Source organism: Globicephala melas, chromosome 4 (assembly GCF_963455315.2).
Source record: "Globicephala melas chromosome 4, mGloMel1.2, whole genome shotgun sequence".
Classification (NCBI taxonomy): domain Eukaryota; kingdom Metazoa; phylum Chordata; class Mammalia; order Artiodactyla; family Delphinidae; genus Globicephala; species Globicephala melas.
In genome coordinates, this window is record NC_083317.1 from 48,558,680 (window position 1) to 48,579,391 (window position 20,712).

Consider the following 20,712-nt stretch of genomic DNA (forward strand, 5'->3'; position numbering starts at 1 on the left):
AATTCCACCATCCTTTCTGATGCCTGAATTCTCTCTACAGTATCTCCCCCAAATATCTATTCATCCTCAGTTTAAATGGCTCTGATGAGAAAGTCTTGGAAAGACTTTCAAAGGCAGGCCATTACATTTCCAAAAAAGCTCTCTCATGGTTGTAAAGTTCTTAATAAAACCCAAATATATTTCCCTGTAAATTCCCACTGATCTCAGTTCTGCAACCTGGAATGCGTATAAAAAGTGTAGTCCCCAGACAGCCCTTCAAATAAGTATAGGCAGCTGTCATCTTCCCTGATTTTTCACTAGTTCCTTTCCTCTAGAGACTTCTCAAGCTCTTAATGTCTTCCTTAGAGTGTGGTACACATAAGTGAGGTCTCATCAATTAAAATATGGTACAATTAAAATATGGTACAACTATCACCTTCCTTATAGTAGATTCTAATTTCTATCATGCAGCCTCAAAGTACACTTGTTTTTACTAGTTTTTTTCCCCTCAGTACTCAGCTTTTTTCCCCATCATACTGCTGAGTCATGTTGAAACTAACAAAAACCTTTAGTCTTAAGGAATTTTGTACAAGACTTTGTCTTCTTCCATATTAAATTTTCTCTCATTAAATTTGAACAGATACTTCCACTTCTATTATTACTATACAAGAAATATCCTTAGTAACCTTACTGCTACAGAATGCCTAAAATGCTAAATAAATATTTTTAATGTTTTTAATGCAGAGCTGGTTTGTAAGAAAATAAAGAAAGCCCCAAGGTATCCAAAAAGATAGGTTAGAAAAATCCAGAGAGGTGATTCAGTAATCTATGTGTACATAGTATATCTAGTGATCCCTTGGGACCTAGGCTTTAGTTTTAAATACCACAAAGGGATATAATATAAATATAAATAGTGTTGAAAAGTCAGATCAAAGACTCCTACATAAAGCAAGGATTTTAAAAACTCAATAGACAGTTTGAAAAACAAATTAGACTAAGCTGAAAGAAGAATAAGTGAACTGAAAGACATTTCTGAATGCAACACAGAGAGACAAAGAAAGTTATGAAACAGTGGTTAACTGACAGAAGGTATAAAATGAGGAGGTCAGACATATATCTAATCATATGAAGTAACAGCTGAAAATTTCTTCTATATACATTTTTGTGAAACTGCAGTATCCTCAATACTGTATTATATACTATTATATCATAGTTATGGTTAGAGTAGTATATGATACAGTATTTGGGATACTATATAATACTAAATGATATAGTATTGGGGATACTATATACACAAGCATACCTCATTTTATTGAGCTTCCCTTTATTGTACTTTGCAGATACTGCATTTTTTAGAAATTGAAGGTTTGTGGCAATCCTGAGTCAAGCAAGTCCATCAGTGCCTTTTTTCCAAAAGCATTTGCTCACTTCATGTCCCTGTGTCACATTTTGGTAATTCTCACAATATCTCAAATGTTTTTATTATTATTATATTTGTTATAGTGATGCGTGATCAGTGATCTTTGATGTTACTACTAGACTTCCTCAAGGCTCAGACGATGGTTAGCAGTTTTGAGCAATAAAGTATTTTTTAATTAAGATATATACATTGGTTTTTTTTAGACATAATGCTATTGTACACTCAATAGACTATAGTAGAGTTTAAACATAACTTTTATATGCACTAGGACACCAAAAAGTTCGTGTGACTTGCTTTATTGCAATATTCACTTTATTATGGTCGTCTGGAACTGAACGCACAGTATCTCTGAGATATGCCTGTAGCAGTATACTATACTACAGTATACTTACAGTAGTACACTATATAGTATATGGGATTCTGCAGTTTCACAACAATGGGGATAAGAGTGTGATTATGTTTATTTATTTTGCTTTGGATTTGTTGTACTTCCTTAACATGAAGCTTTATTACTATTATAAATTTTGAGAAATTCTCAGTCATTATCTCTCATCATTAGATATAGATAGACAGAGAGAGAGAGCAATATCTTAAAAGTAGGACAAAAAAATAGTAAGATTACCCACAAGGGAATAAGAACTAAATTGTTAGTTGAGCTCTTAGTAGCAACAATAAAAGTTAGAAGAAGTGAAATAAAACCTTGAAAATAAAAAACTCAATCTAGAATTTAATACAGATTTTAAGTGTCTTTCTAGAATAAGAGGATAATAAAGTTTCAGGTGACCAAAAACTGAGATTGAACCAGTGAGATATTCTCACTAAAGTAATACCAGAAGCATATATTTCAGAAGGAAAATTAGTCCAGAAGAGAGGTCTAAACTGCAAAAAAGAGTTTTAAGAAAATAAAGTGGTAAACATCTGGGTAAATGTAAAACAAGCTTTAAAGGGAAAGAACAAAAATACTGAAAAATAGCATATAAAATAGTAGGGTGATCATTTGAATCATTCTAATATTCTAATGTTCCTGTATTACTCAGGATAAGGATAAAGATTCTGAAAAACTTAAATTTTGCTAGATTAAGTACACATAATAACACACAGGGTAAATAGTAACAAAACAGAAATAAAGTATATAATTTCTAAAATGTATTAGGAAAAAACTGAACTGTAAAACTGTACATTAGGCTTCACTTTGAACTAGAGGTACAGGCAATCTAATTCCTGTCATGTATCCCTGTACTATTCTGTTTTCCTACTGATTCTATAAATCACCTTCAAATCACCCTCTCTGTTTTAGAATGTTCCAACTGATTACACACAATGTCTTCATTTCTATTATAGTGAATTCTATCTCATTCTGTAAATGTTTCCAGACCTAAATCATAACTATTCTGCCTCAAGTTCAGAACTACAGTATAACTTTTTATTCAAATATTTATCAAATGCCAATATTTTCTAGTACCATCTAATTTGGACACAGTTGTACTAAGGGTAAATATATTGATTCAAGGATCCCAAACTACCACCAGCCTTGTTCAGTGACAGGGAAAGTGGTGGGGCAGAGTGGGGTGACTTAACTTGACTTCTCAGAAGTTAAAATGTCCAAGTTGGTAAGAGAAGGTGTAAGGTAACAAAATTGTACCTTTCTAGTGAGTACGTTCAATCAGAGTTTGCTTATATTAAGTAATCTAGGATTTATGCATATCTAACAAAATTTCTAACAAAATGTTTCTATCTTCCTGGAAGTGTATACTTTTTAAAAAATTTTCAATGTGATAGAAAGCCAACTTAATGTTATTTAGTGGACAGATTACTATTAATAATGATGCATTTAAAAAGCATGGTATTTCTTTAAACTACATAAAATCTATATACTTTCCCTCTGAAGAAGACTAAGTCCTGATTTATTAAGAGACAAAAGAACATAAGCAAAAACCCTCACAGTAAATTATGTACACAGCCCACAAAAGACAGTGGGCTTACCATGATGACAGCTCCCCAGGCCCCTAGTCATTTCATTTACAGTTTGAAGCCATTCCTTGCCAAAAGCAGATTTACTTGGCTCTCTAAGGAATCACAGATTTTTTGAACTGGTTTTAGAATCTACATTTCCATAAAGGGAACCACCTGAAGTTTTGTGTAGTCTGGCAATGGACTATAAATCTCTCTTAATCCCTATTCTCCATGTTAGAAACTAAATAACAAAACAGAACATCACTCACACTCTCTTCTGGCCTCTCCAAGCTGCTCTCTGAGATACCTTCATAGAAGGTCACCCCTGGATATGGAACACTGAGACTGGCACCTAAGTAGAAAAACAAAGACATGTGCATGAATTCAGTCCATGACTAAATCAGAATTCCTATCAGGAAGCAAGAAACTGATTTCCAAGGCATTTCTAAAAGTCATTTACTTTTTCATCCTAGAAATTCTGTGCATTCTAACCTCAAGACACATTTATCCAGAGTCTCCTCAGCACAAGAAATAAATATGACTCATTCAACAAGCATTTATTGATACGTACTATATGTCAGGCTCTATGCAAGCCTCCAGGGATACAAAGTCCCTATCCTTAAGGAGCTATCTGATAAAACTAACACTCTCAGACAGGGGAAGTGGGTGAAGGTTGGAATTGGCCATAAGTTATAATCTTTTTTTAATTGGGGTATAGTTGCTTTACAATGTAGTGTTAGTTTCTGATGTACAGCGAAGTGAATCAGCTACATGTATACATATATCCCCTCTTTTTTGGATTTCCTTCCCATTTAGGTCACCACAGAGCATTGAGTTCCCTGTGCTATACAGCAGGTTCTCATTAGTTATCTATTTTATACATGGTAGTGTATATATGTCAATCCCAATCTCCCAATTCAACCCACCCCCTCCCATAAATTATAATTACTGAAGCTGGGCCTCATTGTGTTATTTTTGTATATGTTTGAAATTTCCAACATAGAACAGCTTTTTTAAAAAAAAAATTAAAAATAAAGAAAGCGGGCCCCGCTGGTGGCGCAGTGGTTGAGAGTACGTCTGCCGATGCAGGGGACACGGGTTCGTGCCCCGGTCCGGGAAGATCCCACATGCCGCGGAGAGGCTAGGCCCGTGAGCCATGGCCGCTGAGCCTGCGCGTCCGGAGCCTGTGCTCCGCAACGGGAGAAGCCACAACAGTTAGAGGCCCGCGTACCGCAAAACATAACAAAACAAAACAAAGAAAGCAACTACTAATTTATAGGAAATATAGAGGTCAAAGTAAATGTTAAAGTACACCACAGAATGCAATCAGAAAAAATTACTCTGGAAAACTCTACAAGACAAATGACAAATGGTGGAGCTAGAAAGGTCCTACCTTTTGACATAAGCAGTGATCACAGGGTGTTTGCCATAAAACAATTGTTTAGGTTGTACATTTGTTTTAAGCAGTTTTCCGATTTTGTTTTATACTTAATAATTAAAGATTCTTAAGTACCCACATCATAATGTCATAAAATAAGTGACAAAAGAATTAATTTTTCTTGAGACTCTTTAACAACACGTAGAGAGAAACACATGGTATTTTTAAAATGTGAGCTGAAAAATTTGCTTCCTTTCAATTAGATAATAAATTTTAGAAGAAAAGTGAATAAAAGGCACAAAAGCCTACCTCCCAATGTTGAGGTATCACCAACAGGAACTGGAGATGACAATTCAGGGCTAGGAAAAAAATTGTTTGGAGTTATTAAATGATAGAAATGTGAGGGGTTATTTTGGGGTTTGTTTTCCAAAAAGGATTCACCAGATCTCCAAACAACGATTCCCAAACCAAAGTACTAAGTAGCAAATTAAAAAAACAAATAGTCTTTACAATTGATTTATTTTACATTTTTTGATGCTACTCAACTAGAATCACCCTACATAAAGTACTCCCTTACTTACTATTTCATAACACTGTTTTGTTTCTTCTCAGTTCTTATCACTATGGGAAATTATCCTGCTCATTTATTTATCTACTTTTTGATCTCTGTCCACACCCTAATCCTCTAGAATGGCATTGTCTAATATGGTAGCCAGTGGACATATGTGGCAATTTAAATTAATTTAAAATTAAAGTTTAAAATTCAGAACTTTATCCACACTAGCCACATTTCAAGTGTTCAGCAGTCACATGTGGCTAATGGCTACTTTATTGGACAGCCCAGAACATGTCCATCGTCACAGAAATTTCTATTGAATAAGACTGCCTCAAGAATCTAAACTCCATGAGATTAGGGACCTTACCTGCCATAGTCATGCTGTATCTCCACCCTAAAAAAGAACCTACCATTTAGTAGGCACTGAATAGATATTTTGGGAACAAATAAATAAATACTATTGGCCAACCAGTGTAGTGTAGAAGGCACTTGACATACAGTTGTGAACAAAACACCCATGGTCTAAGAAGGTTACCGTCTAATAGAAAACAGATAACAAATACATGATTACAAACTCAACAAGTAGTACAGATACGAAAGCACTGCCTGCTAAGGCGAACATATAAGCCCAAATCTCATCTCATTTGAGAGATCACAGAGTCATAAAACTTTTTAATATAAAACAAGTCAAGCTTAGAGAAATGATTTGCTATAGGCCACATTGCTCTCAGGTTTCAGGTCCCTGACTATCTTTTTACCATGTTGCCCTGCAACTGAAAGCAAAGATCTGAAGAGATCAGAGGATAATCTGAGAAAGCCCTTGCTCTAAAGAAAAGAAGGTGGGTTTCTGCAAGTCCAAATTTGCATATACCCCCAAAATATACAATTTAAATTATAGTAATTGAAAACTCTCTTCAACTTTCCACAAGTCACCTTTCGAAGGTGAGTTAATCACAGTCAAAATGTCTCCCTCTCAGACTTGCTAATGTCTCAGTGAGTCCCATCTTCACTTCAGAACCACCCCCTTTAAATTGTCCTGCTGCTCTAAACTAGATCACGGTGGGGCAGGGGAAGGGTCGCTCACAGCCACCAGATAAACATGGCACACATCTTGAAGCAGCAATTTTTTACTCGAAAGTAAAAGCATAGGCAGGGAGCTAAGTAAAAACTGATATGGAATTTAAAACATCTTAATATTAAAACAAGTGTGGCTATAGAGTAGAATATAAAGTTTAAATGAATATTAAGATAAAATATGATAGTTTCAAAGACATTTCATGACTGGAATTGGAGTGGGGGAGTCAACTAGGGCCATGTTCCCTAAAGCCCCAGGCTTTGGTAGAAAATTTGAGAAATATAGGTTAAAAAAAATCTCACCATAAGGATTCTTCTGGTTTTAGAAATACTATCTAGAAAGAATAACATATTAAACCAGTACACCAAACCTACCACTATTGGTTATTTTTCATCCACTTGCAGGAAACTGCTTACTAAGTGAGCTGTCATCCAAAAGAACCCAAAGGAATAGGACATCTGGATAAGTCATTCTGATGAATGATGAGTAGAGGAAGACCTGGATGATGAGAAAGCACCAAGAGGCTTCTTGGGTTGCAGGAGACGGAGCTTAAAAAACTAGGATTCAGATGCATTTGGAAGAGACATTAACATCATCAGGCTTGAATAGGATTTATCAACTGTCCATAAGGCAGAATCCCTCCCAATACCTTCACTTTATAGATGAAAAATCAAGGTGCAAATGGGTAAAGCAATTTTCTCAGGGTCACCCAAGGCCATACCTAAAATTCCTAACCATATCCAGTTCGCTTTTCAATGATAATAATAGCAAGAATGACTACAACTAAATTTATCGTGTCAGGAATTGTGTTAAGTGCTTTATCTTGGTTAACTCACTTAATTCTGGCATCAGTCTTAAAAGGAAGACACTATTATCCCCATTTATGCATATGAGGAAACTAATGATAGAAGAGATTAAGAATTTGCTCAGGGTCACACAGCTAGCCAATGATGGAGCTGTGATGTAAAATAGGCCCATTTGATTCCAGAAACCTCACTCTTACCCACATTAATTCCACATCACATGGACTTTATGTGACCCATATTCCCTAGAAGAGCAACCAAGATGGTTTTACTTGGTCTTAATGATAGTGGTGTACATAAACTAAAAGACCTAAAAGTCAAAATGTGTAAGGACCAAGAAAGAGGAAGGGAAACCCAGTGAAAGCTGGAGAGCAATCAATATGAAGAGCAAAGAGGTCAAAGTAAAACAAAGTACAATACTACAGTAACTAGAAAAGGAAGTTGGGATGGCATGGCAGAGAAACCAGACCTCACCTGGGGTTGGTCAAATTGTCCCCCAAATTAAAATCAAATTTAAGCTAATTCTCTAAGTAAATACTCAGAATGGAGAAGTCTGCTCACTTCAGTAGAACTGGATTTCACTTACTAAATTCAAAATAACATTATTTTAATGATGGTAAGTAGGCAACTCTCAGTAACTCAAATCGTTTGTCTAACACTTAATCCCTCATCCTCCCACACTTCCTTCAAGACAGTAACAAGAATCCTTTCACATTTTCTCATTAGGTGTGCCTCCTGCAGGGATACCCTAAAATGTGACTCACAACAGAACTAGAACACAGAGTAGTACTGGGTTTAGAGACAGAAATGCTTCATTTCTAAGCCAACCCACAAATTTGAAGTTGGTCAGCTAAGACCTTCAGCTTAATACCAGCAGCAAACAACCCCCTACTGTCTCATTTTCTCAGTTTATCCAGCTCATAATTTACTCCTCACAACGACTACCTAATCATGTCAGTGGAATTCAGATGGAATTGTGTCAAAAGGTATCATAGCCACATGGAATACATGTTTAAAAATACAGTAAAACAAGCCAACAATACTTTCATATCTAGATTACTACTCCCCTTTACAATTTACTATACTTTGCTTTGTTCTAGAATCTGTTAACTGTAATGAGCATGTGACAACAAAAGAACATAAGGCAAGGAATTAGGAATCCTGGGTTCTAGTCCCAGATGTATCACCAACTTTGTGTATAACTTGGGAAAATACCTCAGTTGCTCTGGGCCTCAAGAACTAATCTCTAAAATAGAAACACCTCCTGCCCTACCTACTTCACAAGGGTGCTGATGAAAACTAAATAAAATATTGTATGCAGAGGCATTAGGAAAAGAAGCAAGGTGCCGTTGCTAGGGGGTGCACCACAGAGGCAAGGTGCCATTGTTGGGAAGCACACAAGGAGAGGGGCGGGACCGCCATAGAAGCTTCTTCCTCTGCAGCAGGGCACCGCCTACACGAGCTCCAGGTGCGAGCTGCTGCTGCCATCTTGGACTCGAGAGGCAGCTTGGACCCGCTGCCCCCGCCTTCCTCGGAGCATGTGCGTAGGGCCACGCACCTGCACACCCTCTATCAAGGGGATAAAGGACAGCACATGCTGAGGAAAGAGACAGCAATCATTCAAACCAAAAACAGCCCTCACACCAAAAAACTATTAAACCCACATGAGCTATGCAGGGATGATCCTGCATATAAATAGCCCTCCAAGACTACAGTAGATAATTGTTTCTCCTAAACTCACAGAATGAGAGAAATATAAGTAAAATGAAGAAGCAGAGGAACCACTCCCAGTTAAAAGACCAAGAGAATTCCCCTGAAGGAACAAACAATGAAACAGACCTCTTCAGTCTAATAGACACTGAGTTCAAAAAGGAGGTAATGAAAATGCTGAAGGAATTAAGAAAGGTTATCGACAGAAATTCAGATTACTGTAAAAAGGAACTAGAAACTATAAGGAGGAACCAAGAAAAATTAGAAAATTCATTTGCTGAGACAAAAGCTGAGCTAAAGGCAATGAACAGCAGAATGAGTAATGCAGAAGAAAGAATAAGTGATCTGGAAGATAGAATAATGGAAATTACCCAATCAAAACAGCAGACAGAAAAACAAATGAAAAAAATGAAAGCAATATAACAGACCTATGGGATAATACAAAGCATGCCAATCTATGCATAATAGGGATTCCAGAAGGAGAAGCAAGAGAAAAGGGGATGGAAAATGTATTTGAATAAATTATGACTGGAGCTAAGGGGAGATGTTTTCAAGATGTCTGGCTGGAGACAAGTGCTGGAGGAGGGCTTTTTTAAAAACAGGTAACCTGGGAACACTTGAGCATGTTTAAATGCTAATGAGCAGTTAGTAACAGGAGAAGTTGAACACTCAGGAGAGAGAGAAAAAAACAATGACAGGTTGGTGTCTAAAGGGTAAGATGGGATGTGAGGTCCTGAGTAAGGTGGAAAATGCTTTTTTTTAATAGACTTGCCAGATGATAGTAGGGGGAAGGTTAAATTGGTACACAGCAGACTATTTGGTACAAGCCATATGTTAGCAGATAGGTTAGAGTTCATGTAAAAGAAGCAATTTAAATTACAGACAAGTATTGTGGTAAGCAGAATAATGGTCTCCCAAAGATGTCCACATCCTAATCCGCAGAACCTGTGACTATGTTAGGTTACATGCAAAGGGAAATTAAGGTAGCAGATGGAATTAAGGTTGCTAATCAGCTGGCATTAAGGAAGAGGGTGTATCCTGGTTTATCCAGGTAGGCCCAATGTAAATGTGGAAGGAGGCAGAAGAGTGTCAGAGTGATAGAATGTGAGAAAGTCTCGACCAGCCACTGCTAACTTTGAAGATGGAAGGGGGTCATAAGTCAACAAGTGTGGGCAGCCTCTAGAAGCTAAAAAACGCAAGAAAACAGATTCTTCCCTAGAGCCTCCAGAAAGGTAACGCAGGCGTGCCAACACCTTGAGACTCATGTCAAACTTTTGAACTACAGAACTGTAAGATAAATTTGTGGGGTTTTTTTGTTTTGTTTTCTGCGGTACGTGGGCCTCTCACTGCTGTGGCCTCTCCTGTTGTGGAGCACAGGCTCCGGACACACAGGCTCAGCGGCCATGGCTCATGGGCCCAGCCGCTCCGCGGCATGTGGGATCTTCCTGGACCGGGGCACGAACCCGTGTCCCCTGCATCGGCAGGCAGACTCTCAACCACTGCACCAGCAGGGAAGCCCAAATTTGTGTTTTTTTAAGCTACCAAAGCTTGTGGTAATTTGTTGCAGCAGAAATAGAAAACTAGTACCAGAATCTCAACACAGAAAATGAGAGTAATCTCAAGAAAATCATAAAAATAAATTTAAATATAGAAAAGTGATGGGCAAATTAAGGGTTTTAAGGGATGACTATAATATTCAGCTTAAAGAAAGAGGGGTTTAGTGAATTCCTACACCACTCCCATGGTTTCACTCCCAGGGTTACCTAACTCCAGGTCACCTCATTTCAGCAAGTACCATTTCAGCAAGTACCACAACTTTTCATCCCACCCCGACCTGGTCTGCTCTAGTTTCATGGGAAGGATACCAACTTTTAAATTCTCAAAATTCAGTTATATTTTTGTTCATCTGTATTGCTATTTTTACTCATGTCCTGTTTTCTAAGGATGGTGCATAGTATTTTGAGTCTCCTCGTTTATCTAGGACATACAGTGCCTTAACAATAAACATATGTGACACAGTCAGTTCTCTATGATGTTTATTTATGAATGTTTCAACATGGTTAACACATCAGGAAAACTAACCATAATAAGAATTTCTCTTCTACACATACACAATTTCATTACAAGAAATAGTAGGTGAATGCAGAAAACTGCACCCAGTTGAAGTGAGCTACGTAGGAATACACAAACTACCCCTCAAACATCTTCCAGCTACCTCTGTTCACCTCATGTGTTATGTGTTATGACACCAATCCACATATGGTGTTACAACTTTCCATTCTATTTCAGATAACCTTCCTTCCACCACTTTATAATAACTCACAAGCTACAATCTTTCCAATGTCCATTTTCACAGGTAAACTCCAAGGCTTCTTCCAGGTTAAGAGCCATATTTATTATGGTTTTTATATACTTCTTAACCATATAAGATATGTAAGATGTGCTATCATTTTTATTACATACAACCATGAAGATTACTGGCACTGGTAGGACCCACAAGATTATTTAGTCTACTGCATTTCGTGTTGCAATGGCAATCACAAGTAACCTCCGAGCTCTGGCTCTCAGAGGTGAAGAACACACATTTAAAGCACCACATTGCCCCACAGCTAAGCAGGAGCTCAATCCCAGGCCCCAGCATAGACTCAGTGGTACTGTTAGCTGTACGAAGTGAGACCACAAGGAGTCCCACTTTCCTCCTGTTTACTCATGTTTGATTTGAAACTTACATATACCCCACTACAACCCACAGGTGTACTCCAGCTATGCTTTTGCCTGGACTCTGCTGCCCAGGCTAGACCTCTGGACACTGACTCACCTAGTTGGTTTTTCAATCTGTCCTTCCATCTAATTTGAGGCAAAATTCTGGACTCTGACCTGAATTGCATGCCCTAGTGATGTTTTTCAAAAAAAATCACTTACGTGCTGGCATAATCTAGATATTTTGAGTATGGATAGAATTGGAAATCTTTAGTCCCTGTAGGCTCAAAATCCCTCACCTTCCATGATCTGCTTTGTCCTGCTACTGTTCAGGAGCCAGAAATGACCTTAATCCTAAGCCTAAAGGCCCACAGAGCCAAGACTCATACCACTGGAGGATTCATCAAGGCTGTGCTATTCCTATGCTTCAACATCATAATCATCATTACACAATAAAGTGACCCACACCACAACCCATCATTTAGTAAACCATCCTCCACTAAGGTGTACCATTTTAGATCAATATTATCATTAGCCTGTAAGCCTCAACAAGAGTAGATCATTTGGTATTCCATTTCCAAAAATCTATTTTCTCACCCAAGAGAGAGGACCAAGTCTGCCTCCTGGGAAGGTCAGACAGTAAACTAGCACAGTGGCTGCAGAGGTGGTCTGGGAAGGGAAGTGGCCTCAAGATGAGGAAAAGCATTTGAGACTAACCCACAGGCCTGGTCATTGCAGGAACTGGCAAGAAAACAGGAAGGAATCATCAAATGTGGGATGAGTCTGGGAATAGGTATGATACATGTCTGTTGCCAAGCATGAACTTAGGAAAAAAGACACTCACCTGCTTACAGTTTCCTTTGTGTATGTCAGTTTCTAAGGAAAACAAAGATATAAAAATGACCATGTGAATTAATGACAGTTAATAAGCAGTAAACAAAATGTATTGCATCTAGAACACTAATGCCCTAACACAGAATCTATGTTATTATTCTCTATGGCTAGAGAAATAGTTAAAGCAAGGTACTAATGATGCCAAGTTTGTTCTGTGACTCCAAGAATGTCCTGACACTCAAGTCTCTGTGTATGTGCACAAAAGTTCCTGTGCTCTCTTAACGCGCACAGATTAACAGACTTCACCTGCTACTCATTCCAAAAAGATCTACAGGTAAGAGATTGGTAGAGTTTTACGTTAACCTTCCATGGACTTAGAACCAAACTGTTTTGTGATCTAATACATTTATAGAAACTCTCATCACAGACCAATATAATCATGTGGATAAAATAACTATGAAATCTGATTCTCCAGAATTCAGATAAAAAGATAAATTGTCTGATAAATAGTTGGATTTTCCTCTGGGGCATTCCAAAGCAAACTGTTTCCAAGTTTCCTCTAAATTAGTGGTTTTATTTTGAGACCAATACGATAATAAGAACACTAATTTAGAATCAGAAGAATTCCATTTTCTCTTTCTTAGCTATGGAGGTAAATCCCACAGTCTCTCTGGTGCTGGGCCTCAATTTCCTTATCTGTAAAATGGAGAGGCTATTACTCTAAATAATTCCCAAAATATTTATAAATAACTCACGGCTCTTACTATACAGACTCTCCTAGAATAATCTCAGCCACTCTTTTTTGTTTCTTTTTTAATTTCAACCATCCAGCAGCTTCAACTGTGATTTTATTTCCTTTAATTAATCTCTCTCAAGATACATATACGCATATAGCAAAATCATCATTTTATCAGGTTATACTATTAGCTTTAAAATTTTATAGGCCAGCATGGTGGTTATTTGTACAAATGCTGGCGTTCTGAGTTCTGATAAAGGGTGTCAACCACATAAATTCACCACCTATGTGTAAACAGTTGTTGTTATATTTAAAATCAAGCTAAAAAAAACCCCAGAATATATATATATGTAAAACTGAATCACTTTGCTGTACAGCAGAAATCAACACAACTGTAAATCAACTATATTTCAATTTAAGAAAAAAAAAAGGTAAAATCAAGCTTCCTTCAGATTTTGGACAGCCAGTGATTGCTTAAGTAAGGTTCTCAGCCACTCTTATGATTTCAATTACTACCTCAAGGCTGTTGATCCCTAGAGCTGTATTTATAACCCAGACCACTCTTCTTGGCTTCATACCTAAATATCAAGCAATTCACATTTCACAAATGGCTCAAAACAACACATTAAAAAGCAAACTCACTCTCCCTGTCAGCATCTACAAGCCGCTTCTCTGCCTGACTTCTCAGTGGTAGTCATCCAAGCTAGAAGCTGGGAGGCTTCCTGGGCCATTCTTTCATCCTATCCCACTCCCATCCAATCCATCACAGAGTCCTACTAATCTTTTTCCTACTTATATCCCCTATGCTCCCTTTCTCTATCTCATGGTCTAGTTAGGACTCTCATCCCCTCGGCCCTGGAGTCGTGACTGATCTCTGCTCATCTTGTCCCCTCTAATCTATCACATGGCGTATAGAAACCATAATAACCATTTTACAATTCAAAACTGTCCAATCAGCCCCCATGACTTACCTACTTACAACCCTTCAATGGTTTCCTATCAACTATAAATTTGTTAAGTTATCCACCCCTCCAGTCTGGTCCCCTGTCAATTCTATTCTTCTGATACATTGGCCCACATATACATATACAACTAATAATAATAAAATGTAAGAAGTACAACATTAAAGAATGAATAAAGAATTATGGAGTTCAAAGGATTATGGGAGCTAAATCTGCTAGGCTGGGGGTTGATTCCTCACAAAGGAGGTTACATCTGAGCTGAGGACATGTAGGACTTGAACAAAACGAAGAAGGCTATAAAGGGCCTATCACACAGCATGAGCAATCTACCACGTATATCTAAACAGTTCCATTCTCTTGTCATGAATACATGCATGCAACATGAAAGGGGAAGGTGGGCAGATAATTTGTCTATATGCATGCTTATTTATCCTTTGCTAAGAGTAAACTAAATCTAAAACAAGGAAAACAAGTAAGCAAATTCATTAATTAGAATCACATTTATACTTTACTAAACATTTATCCAATGACCTATATCCTCTATCTTAATTAGAGTCGTTTGCACCACTCTGAATTGATAAGATGAAAAACCCTGGCAAGAATGTTTGACTCTCACAGATTTATATTCTTAGCCTAAATCTTTGCTGAGTATTATTTCCAAATATTTACATTTATAAACAAGCATGAGGCTCTTGCTGGGTTAACAATGCTTATTATAATGGCCAGAGCTAGGGATACAAAGACTAAGCCACCCTGTGGTAGGTCACTTGAACAACCTAATTCAACAAAAAAGAGTAATGCAGGGATTTGGCATTTGCTCTTTCTTCCTTTAGGCCTGAGCTATGTATACGCACTCCTACAACAGTCCAGTAATTTCTTCCCTTGTTACTACATTTACCTTCATAATTAAGCTTCTATGTTCCACAGACTGACTAAAATGTGTGCCCATTTCAAATATAGTTGTGATTCCATCCTCACACAAATTCATCCAGTAATGATATTCTTCACGCCCAGGAAGTCGATCCCAAAAAGTCCTGAAGGCTTCCCAGACAGCTTCCTGGCATACTGAAAAACAAACAGAGAGGTATTTTTAGAGAAAGCACTTTGGGGTTCTCACAATAAGAGGGGAAAATGTGTGTGTGTGTGTGTGTGTGTGTAAGGGTGGCAGTATACGTAACTCTGGATTTTCTGCTCAATTTTTCTGTAGACCTAAAACTTCTCCAAAAAATAAAATCTATTAAGTTTTTAAAAGATACGAGAACTAAAAAGAAAAGAAAATGATATTCAGAAGAAACATACTGCTGTATTAAAATGAAAGCTAATTTAATGTATCTGCTAAGTTATTTCAAAGCATCAACTCTGAAAGGACCCTAAACAGGCTGTCTGCACATTTTATACAGCACTAAGTGTATTGCTATCCTGTAACCATTTCAGTGTCCTGATGCAGGGCACTGCGCACAACAGATGGGATGAGAGAGAAGAGGAGGAGGGTGGTAAGGGAGAAAGATGGATTTAAGTGGACAGAGATCAAGGAAATCGTTTTTCATCTCAAGAGGACTGAATGCTAATCTACCAGCATATCGAGATAGAGGCCCTGAACTCACTGAGTCAGAAGGATCTCAATTCTAGCCCTAGGCTCACTGTGTACTAGCTTGATAACCGAGAGTAACTGACCTAGCCAGTCAACATTTCAATGTACTCATCTCTCTTTTTTAATGAGATGAATAATAACTGCTTTACTTAATTTATCTGTGAGAGTATTTTATAAACTACAGTGCTACATGAATATTAAATGTTATTATCATATTGGATTCTGGTTGTCCAACAGTTATTTGTTGGAAGAAGAGTCTCAGACTAAAAAAACCTCTTAGGCTTTAACAGAGATTAAAATATATGAATATTGAAAGTTTCTCTATCAACTGATTTTTCAGGGTTAAATTGAATGAACCTTTGGTTGCAAACTTAGTTTCTTTTTCAGTGAACTAACTACATCCTAAATCCTGTTCTTTAGAACTTCTGACCCTACAGCATACAGAAGACTCCAACAGAGACAGACTGAGGCAGAGGTGACCACTTGTAGATTCAAGTTCTTCCTTTCTTCCTCTTTAAACTTCCAAATGACAGCTTAGTACACACCAGAAGACAATGCAAAGATGAAAGTCTGGGTTGGTAAAAACAAACAAAAAGTGACTATCTATAAGATCTGGTTATGAAATGAGGTGATTCAAAGAAAGTATTAAAAGTACTGTGAGACCAAATAACTACATATCTATGAGAAAAAATAAATCTCAATAACGTCTTCACAATATACATAATAAAATAATTTGAAATATGAAAGCTAATACTTTGAAGGTCCTAAAAGAAAACACAGAAGAATATATACATGACCTGAAGATAAGCAAAGATTTCATAGACAGGACTCAGAAAGCAACAACTATAAAAGAAAAAACAAAAAACTGATATTAGAATTCATCAAAACTAAAAACTTCTGCTCAACAAAGATGCTATTAATAAAAATGAATAGGTAAGCCATACCTCTGACAGAAAATATTCAAAATACATATATCTGATAAAGAACTGGTATTTAGGATATTTAAAGGATTTCTACAACTCCCTAACAAAAAGGCAAACAATCCAATTTTTAAAATATGTAAGAGACTGAAGCAGACACTTTACAAAGGACGAGATACAAAGAGTCAACGAGTATGTGAAAAAGTGCTCTGTCATTCATTCTTCAGAGAAATGGAAATTGAACCACCCACACATGAACCAGAGAGGCTAAAATTTTTTACACTGACAATATCAAATTTTGGCGAGCATGTGGAACAAACACAACCCTCATTTTTGGCAAGAATGAAAAATAGTACAACCACTTTGGAAAAAGTACTGGTAGTTTCTTATATAACTAAATATACACCAAACCTATGACCCAGTAACCCCCCTCCTAGGTATTCCTTCAAGTGAGACGTAAGCACATATCCACAGAAAGACTTATGTTCAATGCTAGACCAGCTTTATTCATAATAACTTAAAAAAGAAAACAACCCAGGTATCCATCAACAGGAAAATAAACAAACATACGGTCACATAATGGAATCAAAAGGAAGAAGTTACTAATTCATGCAAAAACATGAATGAATCTCAAAAGGCTGAGTCAAAGAAGCCTTACACAAAAGAGTTCATACTATTCTACTTATATAAAGTCCTAGATAGGTGAAACTAAGCTATGGTTTAAAAAAATTAGAAGAGTGGTCACCTGGTAGTTGGGGTTGAGAAGGGAGGACTGTCTTGGAAGGGGAATAAGGGAACTTTCTGTGGTGGCACTATCCCCAAATTTAAGAGAGGTTTGGATTACACCAATGTGTGCATTAGTCAAAACTCACCAAATGGTATTCTTAAGATTTATGCATTTCACTCTATGTAAATTCCACCTTCAGAAAAGTAAACAAATATTAAGCTCTAGTTAATGATATTCATGCTGAAGTTCTGCAGGGAAATGAAATGATACCTTTAATTTATGAAATACATATAAGAAATAGGATGGTTGGATAGATAGATATGTGATAAAGCAAATATAAAATGTTAACTGTAGAGCTAGGTGGTAAGACTATGTTGTTCACTAAACTATTCTTTCAACTACTGTATATGTTTAAAATATTTTCATAAAATCTTAGAAAAACATTATTGTGTGAGGAAAAATGCAGCTGGAGCATCCAGAAGTGTAGAAATCATACCAGGTTTCATAGCAGGCCTTCCCTTGGCATCTCTCATGAATTCACAAAAAGAATAGCATAAGCTGCCTCCTACAAATTATGCTTTGGGGGATGTCATTTCCTGAAAAAATCTCCTAAGAAATCCACTTAAAAACTTACAGAATAAACAAGTTTAGCAAAGTGTCGGATACAAGATCAATACATATAAATCAGTTGTATGTCTATACACTAGCAATGAACAAACAAAAAATGAACCTAAGAAAACAATTCCATCTACAAAAGCATCAAAAATAATAAAATACTTAGGAATAAATGTAACAAACAAAGTACAAAACTTATACTCTGAAAACCATGAAACACTGTTGAAAAAAAATTAAAGACAACATAAATAAATGGAAAAACTTTCCATGTTCGTGAATTGGAAGATTTAATTGTTAAACCCCCAACCCCTGCAGATACCAAAACCCTCAGATACTCAATTCCCTTATATAAAATGGTGTAGTATTTGCATGTAACCTATGCACACACCCGCGTATATGTTAAATCACCTCTAGATTACTTATAATACCTAATACAATGTAAATGTTATGTAAATAGTTGCCAGCACACGGCAAAATCAAGTTCTGCTTTTTGGAACTTTCTGGAATTTTTTTTCAAGTGTTTTTTTGTTTGTTTTTAAACTTTTTTATATTGGGGTATAATTGATTAACAATGTTTTGTTGGTTTCAGGTGTACAGCAAAGTGATTCTGTTATACATATACATGTATCTATTCTTTTTCAAATTCTTTTCCCATTTAGGTTGTTATATAATACTGAGCACAGTTCCCTATGTTATACAGTGGGTCTTTGTTGGTTATCCATTTTAAATATAGCAGTGTGTACACGGCAATCCTAAATCCACAGTTAGTTGAATCTGTGGTTGCAGAACCCACAGATACAGAGGGCCAACTGTATCTTCAAAATGATCTGCAGACTCAGTGCAATCCTATCAGAACCCTGGTTTCTTTACAGAAATTAACAAGCTAATTCTAAAATTCATAAGAAATTGGACCCAGAAGAGCATAAACAGTTTTGCAAAAGAATAACAAATTGATAAAATGGACTTCATCAAAATCAAAACTTTTTGTGCATGGTGAAAAAAAGACCTTTTGTCTTTTGTGAAAGACACCATCAAGAAAACAAAAATACTTTCAAATCATGTCTGATAAGGGTCTTGTATCGAGAATATATAAAGATTGCTTATGACTCAATGAAAACAAGATAAATAACCCAAATTTTTAAAAGGCAAAGGATTTAAAGACATTCTTTGAAAGAAGATATTCAAATCCAAGAAACATATAAAAGGATGCTCAACATTATTAGTCATTAAACAAATGCAAATCAAAACCACAAGATGCCACTTCACACCCATTAGGATGGTTGTAATTTTTTCTTTTTTTTAAGGAAATTATAGTGCTGGCAAAGATGTGGAGAAATCAGAACCTTCATACACTGCTGGTGGGCACGGTACATCTATTTTGGAAAACAATCTGGAAATTCCTCTTGTGGTTAAACGTATGACTCAGAAATTCTACTCTTAGATATACACCCAAGAGAAACGAAAACAACCCAAATATCCATCAGCTGACAAATGGATAAACAAAAAGTGGTGTATCCATACAATAGAATGTTATTATTTGGCCACAAAAAATAAACTACTCATACATGCTACAACATGTATGAACCTTGAAAACATTATGCTAAGTAAAAGAAGCCAGTCACAAAAGACCATATATTATATTATCTCATTTATATGACAAATCCAGAATAGGCAATTCTATAGAGACAGAAAGTAGATTAGTGGTTGCTTAGTCCTGGGGGGAGGGGAAGGGGAGACAGAGTGGTAAGAAAGTGATATCTAAAGGGTGGGGTTTTTTTTTGAGGTGATGTAATGTTCTTAAACTGAGTGTGATGATAGTTACTCGTTTCTGTGAATATACTGGAAAACCATTGAATTCTATACATTAAATGAATTAATTGGTATGTTAATTATATCTCAGTAAAACTATAAAAAATGCAATTCCCTCCAGAAAGGTAATACAGTTGACCTTTGAATAATGTGGCAGTTAGCGGCACAGACCCTCTGCAGTCAATTCACATATAACTTTACAGTTAGCCCTCCTTATCCGCGGTTGCACATCCACATATTTAACCAAACCTGGATCATATAACACTGCAGTATGTATTTACTCAAAAAAATGTGAGTAGAAGGGGACCCTCACATTTCAAACCCATGTTGTTCAAGGATCAACTGCACATCCTTAATTTATCCAGTGGTTTTCCAATTGAGAATAATAGAATTCAAAACACTTACATTCTGATACAGGAGGAGAATTGGGGGGTAGTCTGGAGTATTCATGCAGCTCAGAGAGGGGAAACCTAGATAGGACAGTACAGGCTGTACAGACAAGAGCAAAATCAGGGCTATTTCAAGGAAAGAGGTACTAAGGAGGGCAAAACTCCACCACAGACAAACGCCACATACTTCTCTATTTGGCCTATTTGTTCAGAAGTCCTATCCTTGTCAAATGATTTTCATGTAGCCTTTAGTTAACACTGGAGATAACTTTCTATTTTCGAAGATAACTAATCTACAAAAGCCTCTCTTCTGGCAGAGAAACTTGTCCTGGAAACGGGTGGAGGAAGGGTAAATGTAATGACGATATTCTGAAGAAGGAAATGCCGGCATTTAATCTGTCTTTAATCCTGTTACTAGGACTCAGGCTGTGCATCTTATCTAGTACACAGAAATCTAGAATGGAGCAAACCTTTTTCTTAGGGTAATATAATTTCCCTTCAGAATCGTGGAGCCCAAAGCATGAGGAACAGTTAATTTGATGCAATAAGGCAAGA

The 20,712-nt window shown here is 36.7% G+C and overlaps 1 protein-coding gene across 1 annotated transcript in view; it reads right to left on the reverse strand.

Moving 5' to 3' along the window:
- IMPG2 (interphotoreceptor matrix proteoglycan 2) overlaps positions 1-20,712 on the reverse strand; it is a 68,254-nt gene that overhangs the window by 38,324 nt on the left and 9,218 nt on the right. The window contains exons 3-6 of the mRNA XM_030861040.2: positions 15,005-15,171; positions 12,419-12,450; positions 5,040-5,089; positions 3,622-3,704 (exon numbers count right to left, since the gene is read on the reverse strand). Of these exons, the coding sequence (XP_030716900.1) occupies positions 3,622-3,704; positions 5,040-5,089; positions 12,419-12,450; positions 15,005-15,171 (332 nt within the window). The remainder of the gene's footprint in view (positions 1-3,621; positions 3,705-5,039; positions 5,090-12,418; positions 12,451-15,004; positions 15,172-20,712) is intronic.